The 14864-nt window shown below is 39.4% G+C and overlaps 1 protein-coding gene across 2 annotated transcripts in view; it reads right to left on the reverse strand.

Moving 5' to 3' along the window:
- NUP54 (nucleoporin 54) overlaps positions 1–14864 on the reverse strand; it is a 29744-nt gene that overhangs the window by 13505 nt on the left and 1375 nt on the right. The window contains exons 2-7 of one of the 2 annotated variants that reach the window (XM_050945252.1): positions 13812–13973; positions 9825–9905; positions 9566–9703; positions 6794–7020; positions 3092–3279; positions 2004–2200 (exon numbers count right to left, since the gene is read on the reverse strand). In XM_050945252.1, coding sequence (XP_050801209.1) covers positions 2004–2200; positions 3092–3279; positions 6794–7020; positions 9566–9703; positions 9825–9905; positions 13812–13973 — 993 coding nt within the window. The remainder of the gene's footprint in view (positions 1–2003; positions 2201–3091; positions 3280–6793; positions 7021–9565; positions 9704–9824; positions 9906–13811; positions 13974–14864) is intronic. The other variant, XM_050945253.1, reaches the window with a different exon arrangement.

Here is a 14864-nt window from a genome sequence, read left to right on the forward strand (position 1 = left end):
TAAATAAAATAGATCTTAATATCAAACCAAGTTAACATTTCCCCTATACCAGAGAAAATAAACCTTTTCCTATGTGTAAGGCAACTGTTTCTCTCATATATTGCATTTCTGGATAACAGTGCTGATTCTTCTGTGCAGAAGCATGCCAAACTCATTTTAAAATCTAGATAAATTAGTCCACAATGTCAAAGTTACAGTAAAGTTAATCTGACATGTCCTATGCTTCATCTGCACAATGCTTTTCTTTACTCTAGTTGCCCACAAATTAATTTCATTACCTGAAATATTTACTTATACCTAAACTAAACTGTTGAAATTCCTGCCTATCCAAAACATCCCATTATTTAGAGAATTTAGTATGTAGCGTTTACGGTCAGTTTTTTGCTTGTGTGCACGCACGCGGGTGCTGTAAGTGCAGGACCTACGCACAACAGAGGGAGTTAAGGATGGGGAAGTTCAACCTACACTTTCAAAGTCCAGTTTTTCAGAATGAGTTCAAATCCACCATGTAACTTTCAGCTAGTAAATTTGCTTTGCTCTTAATTTGTTACACATGCACTGTCAGTACAAAGGATGCTTTTGGAGGTCTGACATTTCATGCGCTATAGAAATGTTATTGTTGTGCATGCACTGATTTTTAAACAGATCTGGATCTTGTTACACTGGTGAAAACCTAACGTAAGGGTTTTATTTGTATTCCTGTAAGCGGCCTGTTGTGCTGGGCTCCTACACAAAAGATTGTTCATGCCCAAAGAGCTTAGAGTCTATGCACAAGATAAGGCAAACAGACAGGAGGAGAAGCAAGGAGGTACCAATGATACAATTAAGCTGAAACTTCGCTAGCTGCACAAATCAATAAAGCAGCAGTTCTAAAACACAAAGTGTTATTCCAAAATACACATCAGTAGTTTAAATGGACACTGCCAAGGTAAAAACAATTGTCAGATTTCTGTGGTAAGTTTTTTTTATACCTACTATAGTTACACCTAAAGTTACTATGCCTGAAAGAGACAGGACAGAAGTTACTTAGTGCATTGAACAGACTTTGTCCCCATATAGTCAGTTTCCCCTTTTCTGAGAGTGTCTCACAGAGCAATAGGGGAGAGAAAAATTTTAAAATGGCAAAACGCAGTAGCAGAACCACAGGTGTAGTACATAAGACTATTCTGAATTCATTTTTTGAAATTGGATTGGATTTCAGATTCAACTAAGGGAATCAAAGTTATCCTAATTTTGCTACCAAAGCACCTGATTTCCTGCTATGGAATGAAAGATAAAGATTGAAGTCTATTTTAAATGTTATTCTGGCCTTTACCCCCAAACAAAACAAACACCACATATCCAGAACATGGGCAACTTATTCCTTAACACAACTTATCCAAGCCAAAAACAGACTCTAAGATTTTGAACCTGGAGAGCAGGCAAAGAGTTATTCCAAATGTACACTTATCTTTAAGTGTGAGAAGATCCTACAAACTCTTCTCTTTAGGCCACAGACCAGTAAACAGAAGCCAAATATCTATGATATTGCAAGTGAACAAATGAGGAATCAAAAAGGTCACCGCACCCATCCAAAGGGATACAATTACTGTCTGTGCACATGTACTGATGTGTATTAGAGTCACTCAGAGAAAGTTGGGAGGAGTGAGAATACAGGTCCCTACGGTGTTTATTTTACCTGCAAAAGTTACTGTCCTGCCATATCACTTTTGCTGGACTCAGTGAAGCAGTTAATAAGATGAACTGAACTAGTTTAAGACTTGCACTGTTGTCTACCCCAGTATTAGATATTTGCATAAAACTTTGTATCATCAACTGAGCAAAATGAAGTTACATTGTTGGAAGGGTTAGAAATATTTGGAACAGACATGTCAGTATGTAAGGTCATCTTAAAAACTCCTTTGATTAAAAATGTCATTTATTCCAGTCAGTCACTTACTCTCCCGGACACCTGGAGAATGTGGAAGCTTGTTTGCCAACTAAGGTAGCACTTCAGTACATACCAGCAGGAGGGTTCTGTAGAAGCTGTTTGATTTGTGCTGGAGAAAGTTCCGTTCTGGCCATGGAGAGGGTAACTCCAAGTTGCTGCAGTGATGTTTTTATGTTAACTTGTTCAAAATGAGCATAGAGGGTTGTAGCTGGAACTCTCCTTGAAGTCCCATTTGGTGACCGTTCAACAACATAAATGACAACTTCAGTCCTGAACAAGCAAATGCAACAGAAAATTATGATGATACAAGTACCGTAGATTAGTTAATGTTTACGGAAATAATTGAAATACAATTATAAGCCTGGAGCCAAACAACAAACAGAACAGCATCATTATTTTCAATCAATACATTCCACTCAATTAAAAAAAAAGGCTGAAAATATTTACTGTTGACTAATATAGCAAACAAAAAAGGGAGCACAGGTAGTCCAGTGTAAAGAACAGTCCTCTGGCACACCACAGACAGAAGCAGCCAGTGACACTGTCAGTAAGCAAACTTAATTCCAAAGCAAATATTTCTGGGCTCCAATGCTAGAATACCATGTCAGCACTGGTTCCCCCTCGCCACCCACAAACAAACCAAACACACCACTATCTACCTTAAGTATCTTACTGGTGGGGCATGCCCTCCACTTTCTAAAATATTGAGTGCATTTAACCCAGTTGCAGTAACCACTACACACATCCCTGATTTTTCCTGCACGGCTGCTGAGCAGAGGAATCACAAGATAAATCTATTACCAGAACTTTACTGGCCTCATTAGTGATGCAAATTCTAAATAAACCAAGAAAACTGGATTTAATGATCCATCAGAAACAGTGGAAAAAAACTAAAAAGGGAAAGAAAGATAAAGAAAAAGGAGAGAGAGAACAGGACAAAGAAATGGATACTGTTGAAGAAGACAGAAGAGTACTATATTGAGAATATAAACATTAAAACTTTAAATATATATATTTGAGTATCCCTATAAGACTCTTAGAAGGAGTTTCAGCAGAAGCTTTGTACTGAAGCAGATTGACTTTAAGACAGCCAACACATTAAACACGCAGAGAAAACCAGATAGAGAAGGGGGGAAATTGCAGAAGAAGATATTAACGTACTGGTCATCTGGCAGTGTTTTAACTCCTTCTACATTGACCGAAAGGGTCTGGTTGCCTCCCAAAATTTTGTGCAGTGATTCTACTAGCTGCTGCTGCTGGTTTCGAATGTCTACTTCTTTTCTATTGAAGACTAAGACCACCAGGCCATCTTCATCTTTGTTGTTGGGCATGCAACTGAAGCCCACAGCCTGTGGAAAAAGCCAAATTGGATGTTGTTAAAGGTTCACCTGAAAGTGAGATACATCAAGACGTGGGTGTAGGAGAGGACAACACTTGCAGAACTTGTAAAATGACAGACCTCTCTAAGGCATGTTTCCAGCTATTTCTAAATATAACCATAGCATATGAATAATTTTACAGGCATTAAATACACTCCTACTTTCTAAAACTACATTTATTAAGCAATCAGTAAAGTCACTTTTGAAATGGTTGAAGTTTTCAAAAAGGTAAATTTTCAGAAATTCTCTGCCTTTGAGACATTTCGGCCTGTTGGGAAGATTCTAGGTTGAACGGAAATTGTTACTGTTTTGGAACGGAGAACAGAATTAAACATAACAATTTTATACATTTTCTAAAATGCAAATGTAAACATAGAAAAGGGAATTCTGACTTGTTATTCCTGGTATTAAAAACCCCTCATAATATAGAAATAAGGAAAAAGGAAGATAAAATCATAGAAATTTAGAACCGAACGGAACCTAAAGAGGGCATCTAGTCCATTCCCTGGTGCTGAGGCAGGACCAAGTATACCTAGATCATCCCCGACAGCTATTTGTTCAACTTGTTCTTAAAAAGCTCCAGAGATGGGGATTCCACAGTCTTCCTTGGAAGCCTATTCCAGTGCTTGACTACCCAAATAGTTAGAAAGCTTTTCTTAATATCCAACCTACATCTGCCTTGCTGAAGATTAAACCAATTTTTTCCTTGACCTACCTTCAGTGGACATAGAGAACTATTGATCGTCATCCCCGACAGCTCTTAATAGTTTTTCAAATACATCAGGTAGCTCTCAGTCTTCTTTTCTCAAGACTAAACATGCCCAAGTTTTAACCTTTCCACATAGGTCAAGTCTTCTAAATTTTCTTCTCATTTGTGATGCTCTCTTCTGGACTTTCTCCAGTTTGTCTACAACTTTCTTAAAGTATGACCACTAGAACTCGTCACAGTACTCCAGCTGAGGCCTCACCAACGCTGATTAGAGTGGGACAGTTATCTCCCATCTCTTACATATGACATGCCTATTAATGTACCACAGGATGATAGCCGCCTTTTTCACAAGTGCATCACTTCCAACCGCTGGAGAGTTCTGGAACCTCCACTCTATGCGGTATTGGCTGGAGTAGGAAGATACTGGGGAATACAACTCAAGGTGTACATATTGAGTGCTTCTGTAGGTGTAAGGCTTAAATGAAATAAAACAATCTTGAAGGTCAAGATATAACATTTGAGAACTTTAGTACACCCACAACAGTTCCTTTTCCATCTCAGTGTGTAATGATGGAGTTTTGAATGCTTGTATTTAAAAACAAAAAACACAAAACCCTAACCTTATCTTCTCTATTTTCTTTTAAAAACCTCTCTATCCCTTTCTGTGATAAAGATGCATCAGCCAAAGTGTGTAATTCTTAATCTTATTGCAACTCAATATCCCAACACAAAGAAACTCTGTTGTTCATACTATAACAATAGTAATTTTCAAAGACTGCAGGACAGTTTGAAAAGTCATGAATTAGTGATCATCATCCAACTTGCTTTAAGGCAACTGTTTTCATGCACTGAGGTGTTGTACTGTTTTAAGGTTCACATACACTGCTTCTTAGCACACTGGGGCAAGTCATTGAAATCTCTTTATTCCTGATACAATATAGCAAAGACAGTGAATTTTATGGAGGGGCTACAAATGGATCTTTAGCCTAGGATGCATGGCTGCACTTACAACTATTGTGCCAGCGTATACGCTACATTCATAGAAGAGGAAGTCAAACAAGATTCAGCAAGAGTTCCCTCAAAGCCATTTCATTTGGATACAAAAAGTCCATCAGCCTGAATCAACCCAGGGCAATACTCAAGGCCCTAGGACAAATAAGATTAAACACATAGCACAGAAATGCACTTTCCAGAATTAATGAAAAGCTAAATTTACGAGAAAGATGAAGTGTATTGTGCAATTTGCAGAATGCACTAGTAGTTCTCTGTTAAGAACAGTCCTCTTATAAGTGGGTGTAAAACTTTTAGAATTGATATCTATATTAAAGTGATTGTTCAGAAGTGTCAAGTTGCCCACAAGAAGCTCCTATTACTAGGCTGCACCATAAAATGCATTAAGACGACAGCCAAATACCTGCCATCTTGTTTTACACCCCTTTATGCATTTACTATACATAGGTTCGGTTTTAGAGAGTTGGTAATATTCTCCAACTTGTATATCTAAACCAAGTGTTAATTATGCAACAAACTATATTAACATTCAGAGTAAAAATTGCTTCTCTTAGGGAAGTATCTCAAATGCATACACAAAACCAGGCTTACTACTGTCTTTGGTATGTCTATTAATTGGTCTCTGGCTGAGCTAGAGTAAGCATCATCAGATCTGTGGAGGATGAGGAACCCTCTACTCTTTGCTGACACAGCAGAACTGGAAACTGGAAACTGGGACAAGGCATAAGGACAGCTTAAAGACTCCTGAGGATAAAAGCAGATGAGTTAAAATCAGAATAAGCTGGCCAGAATCTAGCTGATGCAGAAGAGAATATGGGCTACCAAAATGGTGTGCAGGCCAAATTTAGAAAACAAACAGTCTCCTGTTGCTGAGGTTGACACCGAGATCAACATTAAGTTTGTTGTTCTGGATATCAAAAAAAAATTATCCTGGTCTTCTAAAGCAGGGTTCTCAAACTGGGGGCTGGGACCCCTCAGGTGGTCACAAGGTTATTACATGGGGGGGCACGCTTGTGAGCTCTCAGCCTCCACCCTAAACCCTGCTTTGCCTCCAGCATTTATAATGGTGTTAAATATATAAAAAGCATTTTTAATTTATCAGTGTGTGCACGTGCATGTCACACTCAGAAGCTTGTACTGGTGATCCCTTTCACATAGAGAAAGTTTGAGAACCACTGTAAAGCTTAAAAATTAATTTGAAGACAATTTTAAGTGTCATATTTAAGTGATTAGCACCAGAAGAAATGCATTTCTAATGGATTAGTGCTCATCTTGGATGGTTAGTAACCTTAATTCTCCTAACACTATCCTGGAATATTTTAATCTGTTTTATTGCTCACATGAGCATGCATGTCATTTGTAATATATGGAGATATACCTCTCTCACAGAACTGGAAGGGACCCTGAAATGTCATTGAGTCCAGCCCCATGCCTTCACTAGCAGGACCAAGTACTGATTTTGCCCCAGATCCCTAAGTGGCCCCCTCGAGGACTGAACTCACAAGCTTGGGTTTAGCAAGACAATGCTCAAACCACTGAGCTCTCTCACCCCCTTCAGCAGGGCCTAGATTTTCAGCAAGCACACCACTCAGAGCTTTATCTCATGCATATCAGAATGGGACACATTACCTTGAAGAACATATGATGTTACATAGTTTAGCTATTGCTAATTCTAAGCAACTTCCATGATGCATTTAGGATTAAAACAGAAGACTGCAAATGGTCTCAGAATAAGAATTCAGATAAATACCAGAAATATCATACCTTAAATCTGCAAAATGGGTTTTCCTGCGTGAACTCCACTGGAGCAATGTTGCTGTTAAAATATCCTTTGCCTGCCCCCCAGAAGGCTTGCAACTGGTTCCACTTTGCCAAAATAGCATCTCGCTCATCTCCCAAGAGTGTGGGAGCAGAAAGAGCACTGGCTGTGTTTATCAGCTGGTTGGACTGGGAAGGTGCCTGCGTGGGCTGACTGAACAAGCCACCTAATGCTAAAATCAGATACAGAAAACTCAGTTCTTGAGGAAGAAAGAAAGATTAATTGATTAAGGCACACCACACTAGAATTTCTTATGCATTTGTCAGGGGAATACCAAGAAGTCTGTGGGTAAATAAGCAACACAAAATTTGATTTTTTGAATGACATTATACACCCCCCCCCACCTTCTTAAAAGTTCTGATAGAATTGTCCGACATTCAATTACAGAGAGACACACTTTTTAAAAGAGGTGTCTAAATGTACCCATTTGAGGGATGTTATTGGATAAACATTCTTGGATGCTTTAAAATCTGAAAGGTACATCTGTTATTGTGACAGCAATATTGTAAAGCAGTCAGCAGATCCCAGATCTATTCTTATGTACCTCTACCCCGATATAACGTGACCTGATACAACATGAATTTGGATATAACACAGTAAAGCAGTGCTTGGGGGGAGGAGGCACTGCACACTCTGGCGGATCAAAGCAAGTTTGATGTAACACGGTTTCACCTATAACACAATAAGATTTTTTGGCTCCCGAGGACAGCACTATATCGGGGTAGAGGTGTATTGATTTTTCTTTTAACCAAATGTGTCAACAATTCCTTCCTTTCTCATGATGCTGTCACTGCCACCATCAACTTTGTAAAGATCCTTGGTGCCAATGCTAAACCAAAAGAAGGGACCAGTATGATAAATGGAGATCCCAAGGTGAAGCACAGGTATTTCTGAGGGCTGCTATAATGGGGCTATGGAGATATGTATGCTATAACCAAGATGCTCAGAAGTCTCCTGGACTGACAGCAATGATCACTAATGTGCTGGATTCCTTTTTGATACATTTATGCTCCACTATCCAGAATCTGCTGGATCATCCTGGACTTCTTGGAGACCAAAAAGTAAACGGAACAGACTTTTGTAAACCTTTTAAGCTGCGGTCAAAAGGGAACACTGCCTGAATTTGAAATTGACAGTTGATGATGCTCTAAACGGATTCCTCCTTTACAGGAACGGAAGGAGGATGGGATGTGACTGCTTCAGGAGGCAGGGGAGGAAAAGAATTCAGTTTATAAAGTCACTACAAAAAGCGAGCTATGTTCAGCTCCACGCAGCCAGGAACTGCCAGTCTCTTGCTATGGGCCAATCCTTTAGGGAATGGCATAGCAATATCTCAAAGAGTTTGGCCTGGTTCTCTCGGTCTCTTTCAAATGAGGCATGAAAGGCCAAGTTCCACTGGAATTTAACCTACATGTTCTGTAGATAAAGAAAAAGGAGCTGAAATTTCTGTTTGGTCTACAGAGACCCTTGGATAAGACATTCTCACTCTCACACATGCCCTGATCTAGGCTATTCCCAAAGATATGCCTCTTGGAAAGGAAGGGCAATATTAAACTTGGAAAAGAACTACCTTACTGCAGGATTTCGCTTGCTCTACAGAAAACAATAAGGATGGCTACACTGCCAACAGAACAGCAAAGGCCATCCTGAGGCATGTTGTGAAGGTACCTGGGTATTATGTGGCAAATAGGAAATGTAAATATTGTTTAAAAGTTAACCAATTAAAACTATATCATTTAGCCAGTTAACCAAATAAAGAGAGAGGGGCCCACCCACAGGGCTGGGGGTTAAGGGTTAGGATGGGTTAACTGGGAAGACTAATGCTTACCAGTTAACTGTTCAACCGTTACTATTTTACGCCTCTAACTGCAAAAGGAAAAACCTCCAGGATGCTCTGTAGAACCCTTGCTCCTCCATCTATTCCATGAAATCCCTTGTAGTAGACAGACAGTGAACAGCATCAGCAAGATAAGTAGCAGATAACTCAAAAGGAACGGCATCCATCTCTTTCTTTGGTCCAAGGGGATGGACACTTTACTAGTACATTTTGAAATTACTGGGAACGTGCCAAAGTTTTTTGCTCTCATGCAGCAACCTGTAGCAATTTGAGCAAGAGGCACTTGAAATGTGGAGCCTGCCAAATGGTGAATTTTTAAGCATTTACATTAAAATGTCCAGGCTACTTGGTCTTTTTCTTCCACAACAGAGCAATCAATAGTGAGACTTGGGGGTGAATTTAGTGCTGAGTGAGGTTTAGTTGCCTCATCCCCCTCTTCAGGCTCTGGTGCTCTGTATAAAAGGCTTCTCAAACTTTTGTACTGGTGACCCCTTTCACATAGCAAACCTCTGAGTGTGACCCCCCCCCCTTATAAATTAAACACCATTATAAATGTTGGAGGCAAAGTGGGGTTTGGGGTGGAGGCTGACAGCTCACGACCCCCCATGTAATAACCTCATGACCCCTCAAGGGGTCCCAATCCCCAGTCTGAGAACTCCTAGCTTAAACTATGAAGGGTGCAGAGATCTGTAAACTCTTCACTGATGGTTCTGGGGACACAAAAAAGCAGCTTAATATATTAAGTTGCTAGAATTTTCTATTATTTGTCCATTACTCAAGTAAACTCATACTAATATTTTGATTACTCAGGAGTGATGAACAAGAGACATTTTGCTTACTAATATTAGCTTTTAAAAGAAACATAAGTCTTTGTACTTACTGGGCTGCTGCTGTTGGGTACTGAATCCTCCAAAGCCTAACCCAGTTCCTAAACCAGTACCTAGGCCAGTACCAGTTCCTGCTCCACCAAAACCAGTACCAAATCCAAAACCTTTGTTTTGGGTAGCACCAAACAGTCCTTAGAGGAGGGGAGAAAATCAAAGATTAACAGAAGATTTACATATGAAAAGCAAAAACAGATAGCATCAGTCTTGTAGAAGTTTTAAGTTTAATTCTAAATCAGGATGATGGTAGCTCACCAGTGCCTGTGTTGGTAGGAGCAGAAAAGCTAAATGCTGATCCAGGAGCGGTGGTAGTTGTCCCAAATCCTCCAAATGCACCTAGTAAAATAAATTGTACAAAAAAAACAAGGTGGCTTTGCCACATGGTTCAATCTCTTGTAGATCATGATAAACTGCACACTCCAACACAATGAGTTTTATGAAGGGAGATGCTGACAGATGAATGTGTTATGGCACAACCAAGTTTTTCTGATCAGTTATTTACTTTAACAATAAAGTAAACAGGAGAGAAAGTGGAGACAAGAGGCAATACATCTTTATCTTGTGACAAGTGAGCCATGGATATTGAAAAAAACAAACAAACAAGCCCCCCCCCTCCACCCACTTAGGCTTTAGTTAACTGAAGTTGCTCAGTGCCAGATGTGCTCTCCCCATCTACAGAAGATTATAGCTAGTACTAACTTTTGTCACATTAATTCTCTAGAGTAGAATAACTGGATTTTTGTGGGACGGGGTGGTACATTTTTAATATACAGGATCATTAAAAATATAAATAAGAACTACAGACACTTGGGTAGAACTAAGCATCTTACATACAATGGTTGCATATGAGCAAGAACACAGACAGTAAAGATGGAGTAAAATCCTGGAACATGTGGCAAAGCCAGTGTCCCTCATGCCAGCAGAAGGATGACATTCTGTGTCCCATCCTGCAAAAAGATTTAGGGGGTAGACTCCTGTGGAATTCCACTGACTTCCATGGATGAAGGGGTCTCCCTGTGTGGATCAGTTTTCAGGATCAGGTCCACAGCGTGGCACACAGGTTGTTAGGAGGATGGATTTGTCAGAATACTTTACAATGCAAAGGGAAGTGCTCGGTTCTTGAGAGGAACAGTCAAGGGGCCATACAGAAGAACCTCTAACATGTAAATACACCGCTACCTCGATATAACGCCACCCGATATAACACAAATTCAGATATAATGCAGTAAAGCATTGCTCGGAGGGGGGGAGGGTGCGCACTCCGGTGGATCAAAGCAAGTTCAATATAACACGGCAAGATTTTTTTGGCTCCCAAGGACAGCGTTGTATCGAGGTAGAGGTGTATGTAAGATATTTATATCTCAGTTCAGAAGCATGGGCTGAAGTGTCCTCAGTAAATTGAGAGCACCCCTAATTTTATAATACAATCTCTTCAAGTCTCTTACGCCAACTGTGCCATCTCACTGCCTGGCCAAAACAGCAGAACAAATACAAGGCAGTACTTTAAAAGACTTGACTGCGTAAGATTGAGTTATTGCCAAAAGATGAAGGGCTGTCAGGATTTCATATATGCAATGGGTGCCTTTACCACAACATTAATCCGAGGCACCTTGAATCATTACTCTTAACCAGCTAAACATAAGCCCACAATCTTTTATCAACAACAAAGAGTGGTCCTCTTCCATCTCTGAAATATTTGGAAACTGCAAACTTTCCTTCTGGGTGTGGATTTCACAGTGGTAATCCATGCCTTTGTGATCCCCCCTGTACACTACTGTAACACACTCTGTTTGGGATGGTCCTTACTCTGCATCTGTAAGAGCCAGCAACACCTGCATCCTCCAAGATTCACTGGCTGTATGAAGTCCAGCAAACATGCTTGAGGTTTTACTTTTATTAGCTAAAAATTTAAGTCAGCAGTTCCCAAACTGGGGTTTATGAATAGCTGGCTAGTCATATGGTGCTGGATCCCCTCTATTTCCTGCTGCTTCTACAGGTGTTCAGGCTCTTCATGAAGAGAGTCTGTAAAAGCAGCTGGAAACATGAAGAACCCAGACTAGATGCCTTTACTAGAGGCCTCTGCTACACAGTAGAAAAAACAGGAACCGTCCCCCAGGGAGTCGGGAGTCACCAACGGCAGAATCATGTCCTGGTACCAAGGTAGTATGCCTAGAGAAGCACAGGGAGAAGAGGACCAGATGGCGGAGCAGCATATCCAGTGCATTTATCCAAAAAGAGGCTAAGCAGCTCCTTATAGCTACTGTTCTGAGCAGGCAAGCAGCGGTGTTTTGCACCAGCTGCAAACATCAATAGGCTTTCAGGGGTAACTCTGTGTGGTATGCATTGCAATAATCCAATCTAAAATTGCTCAGGCACATATTCCTGATCCAGACATGTGTGAAAGTAACCATCACCTTATTAGTGAACAAAAGATGAAGTATACACTTCATTCCACTGACAAGCCTTGGGTCTCCTGGGGCATTAAGAGGTCAAAAAGCAATTCTAAAATGTACTCGTGGACAAAAGATAGAAATTCTCCCTGAACAGAGCCAAAAGAAGCCATCCCATTATACCTTTTAGATCCTTTTTTAACTCAGCAAAACGGATTATCAGTCCACTCTGATCCTACTCCTGAACTTGGCCAGGCAGCAGAAAAGCAAAGACACAATATCATATAGGTCAGATGAAAACAATGGAATCATAGCCCAAACTGATTAGTCTCCCCCAGGGGCCTCTTATACACATATGGAGCAGGAATGACAGCAACTCAAAGACCTCAGCTAAAAAGAGTCCACTATGTAGACCAGCTGTTGTAAAGCCATTTGTAAGTTACATGTAATAATTTTTTTTTTAAACTTAACGTAACGGAACAGCTTGAAATGGCATGTTATGTATGACAGGAAAGCAGTTATGAGTGGCAAAGTTATAAAATCTTAGTTAAAATTGCAAAATTATATTCAATCAGCAAGAGCTGTATATAGAAATATCAAACAGTATAGTGTACATGATTCAACAAATGGATATAGTCATTGGCAATGGACATGCCAGTTTATCAAAATACAGTTTACATCTGAATCAAAACAAATAATGATTTGTAAATCTATTAGATTTACCATCCCTGTGACACAGAATGAATCTCAAACCAGACTTAATTTTCAACCCAACTTGATTTTCACTCCTTCAGAGCATCAGCTTTATGCAGCTGGATGAAAAAGGTTTCCAGTGATAATTGTAGTATTAAACTGTTAATACAATGAAAACATGCATCTCAGGTTTGGTTTTAATTTAGCTCATATCCATTAGGAAAAAGGCAATTAATTAGAATTTGTACCAGAGTAAAATCAGTTAAACAAGATTTACATTATTCATCAGGTGCATGAAAGTGACATGGGTGCTAAAATACAAAAAAATGGTCAGACTGTGGAATGCATATAATTCCTATACGAGCAGCTGCAAGAACAAGATTGCGAGGCTAAACCTACATAAATGGAAACATGTATACCCCATATAAGGCACAAATATTTTCACATAAAAAAAGACTAAATTTAAAATAAATCAATGTGATTACTCAATTGACTAATTTACGCTGGATTGCCAATTCCCTTCAAAAATAACCAGTGTCCACATTAGGAAGAACAAAAAAGCTAGAGCATCTTTTAAAGACAACCCTGCATCTGTGCATCATTTCAGCAGATCAACAACAGTACTTGAACAGAGACAAAAAGCAAGGGCTACTGATTTTGTGCTGATCGTATACAATTTGTTTCTCCACAGAAACTAGTTAAGTGTGGTGGGTTCATGATAACCAACTGAAGTCCAATGAAGAGACTTAGGAAAGATGAAAAACATGACTACAGTAGTCCAAGAATCTAAAGTAAGGAAATGTGGCTTTACAGATTTACTGTAATTATTCAGTATTACCAATATCTGAACAAAGAATTGAGATTACAGTTTGCTAAATAATCAAGACTTAGATTTAGACTGGCAGGACACCATGGTTTATTTTGTTTTTAGAGAAAATGTGCATTTGACAGACCAAGTAATTTTCTTTCAACAGCTATTTCATGTTTTTAAAGTCATATTTAGAGATTTTGCTACAAGTTATTAAAAGCTTTGTTCTCTAAATTTGGTCTATACAAAAGGTATTAAGTAGTTTTTTATACTTAGATACCAGAGATCTGAAAAGAATTCTTGGACCCCTGCTATCAACATTCACTACAAACAAGTGTGTGTGTTATCTACCTGCACTTGCCAGACTGTTACCAAAATTGAATGGTGGCGCTGAGGTAGTGGACACACCGAAATTTCCAATATTAAAATTCACTGCAGGATTGGCAGTTAATCCGAAACCCCCAAAATTAAACCCACTGGCAGTGGAGTTTGCAGTCTCAAGCCCACCAAATCCTAACAGGTGGGAAGCAGAAAGAGAGCAGGCAGCATTAGTTTGAAGGAAAAAAAAAAAAAAAAAGTTTTCCATAGCCAGGGACAAGAAAAATAGAAATAGTTAAATTAAAAGCATAGAGGAGAGAAGTTATTTCATTTCAAATGAGATTCATTCATTTAACACAAACAGAGTAATCCAAAGCTTTCTGCTATTTAACCTATGCTGTTAGCGGATACACTTTTTTTATTTATGCTTTAGCTTTGTAAGACTTCTCTCCCCTCCACACTTATGCCTAATCTATACATGAAAGTTCCAGTCATGTAACTATGTCAGTCAGAGGCATGATTTTTTCTGCTATAGTTATACCAGTACAACTCCTAGCATGGATGCAGTTATATCAGTATACAAGTGACATGCTGGTTTAGTTATTCCCTCTCCCATATAGGAAAAGCTTTACACATAAAAAGCACATGTACACAAATGTAACAGAGTCCACTAGGGGAGTTGTAGCATTTTAACTATACTAGTACAACCAGTATAGCTAAAGCAGTACAACTTTCCAGGGGTATGTCTTCACTGCAGAGTTAATTTGGGTGATCAGCACTTGGGTGTGAGTGGCACAATGCAAAGCCATATTCAAGTGGGGCACCATACCATGTCCACACTGGTACTATACGCACTAGGACTTTTGTGGTTATATCCCAACGTTCTTAATACTGCAATAAGATGAATCATTCTAGGATTCTCTCTCAATGAACTGTGGGAGAAACCGTTTGTGTTTCTGTGCACACAGAAGGATTTTTGGGAAGGCATTAGAGAATTATCAGCACCTGAGAGTTTTAGCTTGTATCTACACTGCAGTATGGGTGGATTACCAGCCTGAGTGTAAGGAGCACTCAGATTTTAGCCTG

Source organism: Gopherus flavomarginatus, chromosome 3 (genome assembly GCF_025201925.1).
Source record: "Gopherus flavomarginatus isolate rGopFla2 chromosome 3, rGopFla2.mat.asm, whole genome shotgun sequence".
Taxonomy (NCBI): Eukaryota; Metazoa; Chordata; order Testudines; family Testudinidae; genus Gopherus; species Gopherus flavomarginatus.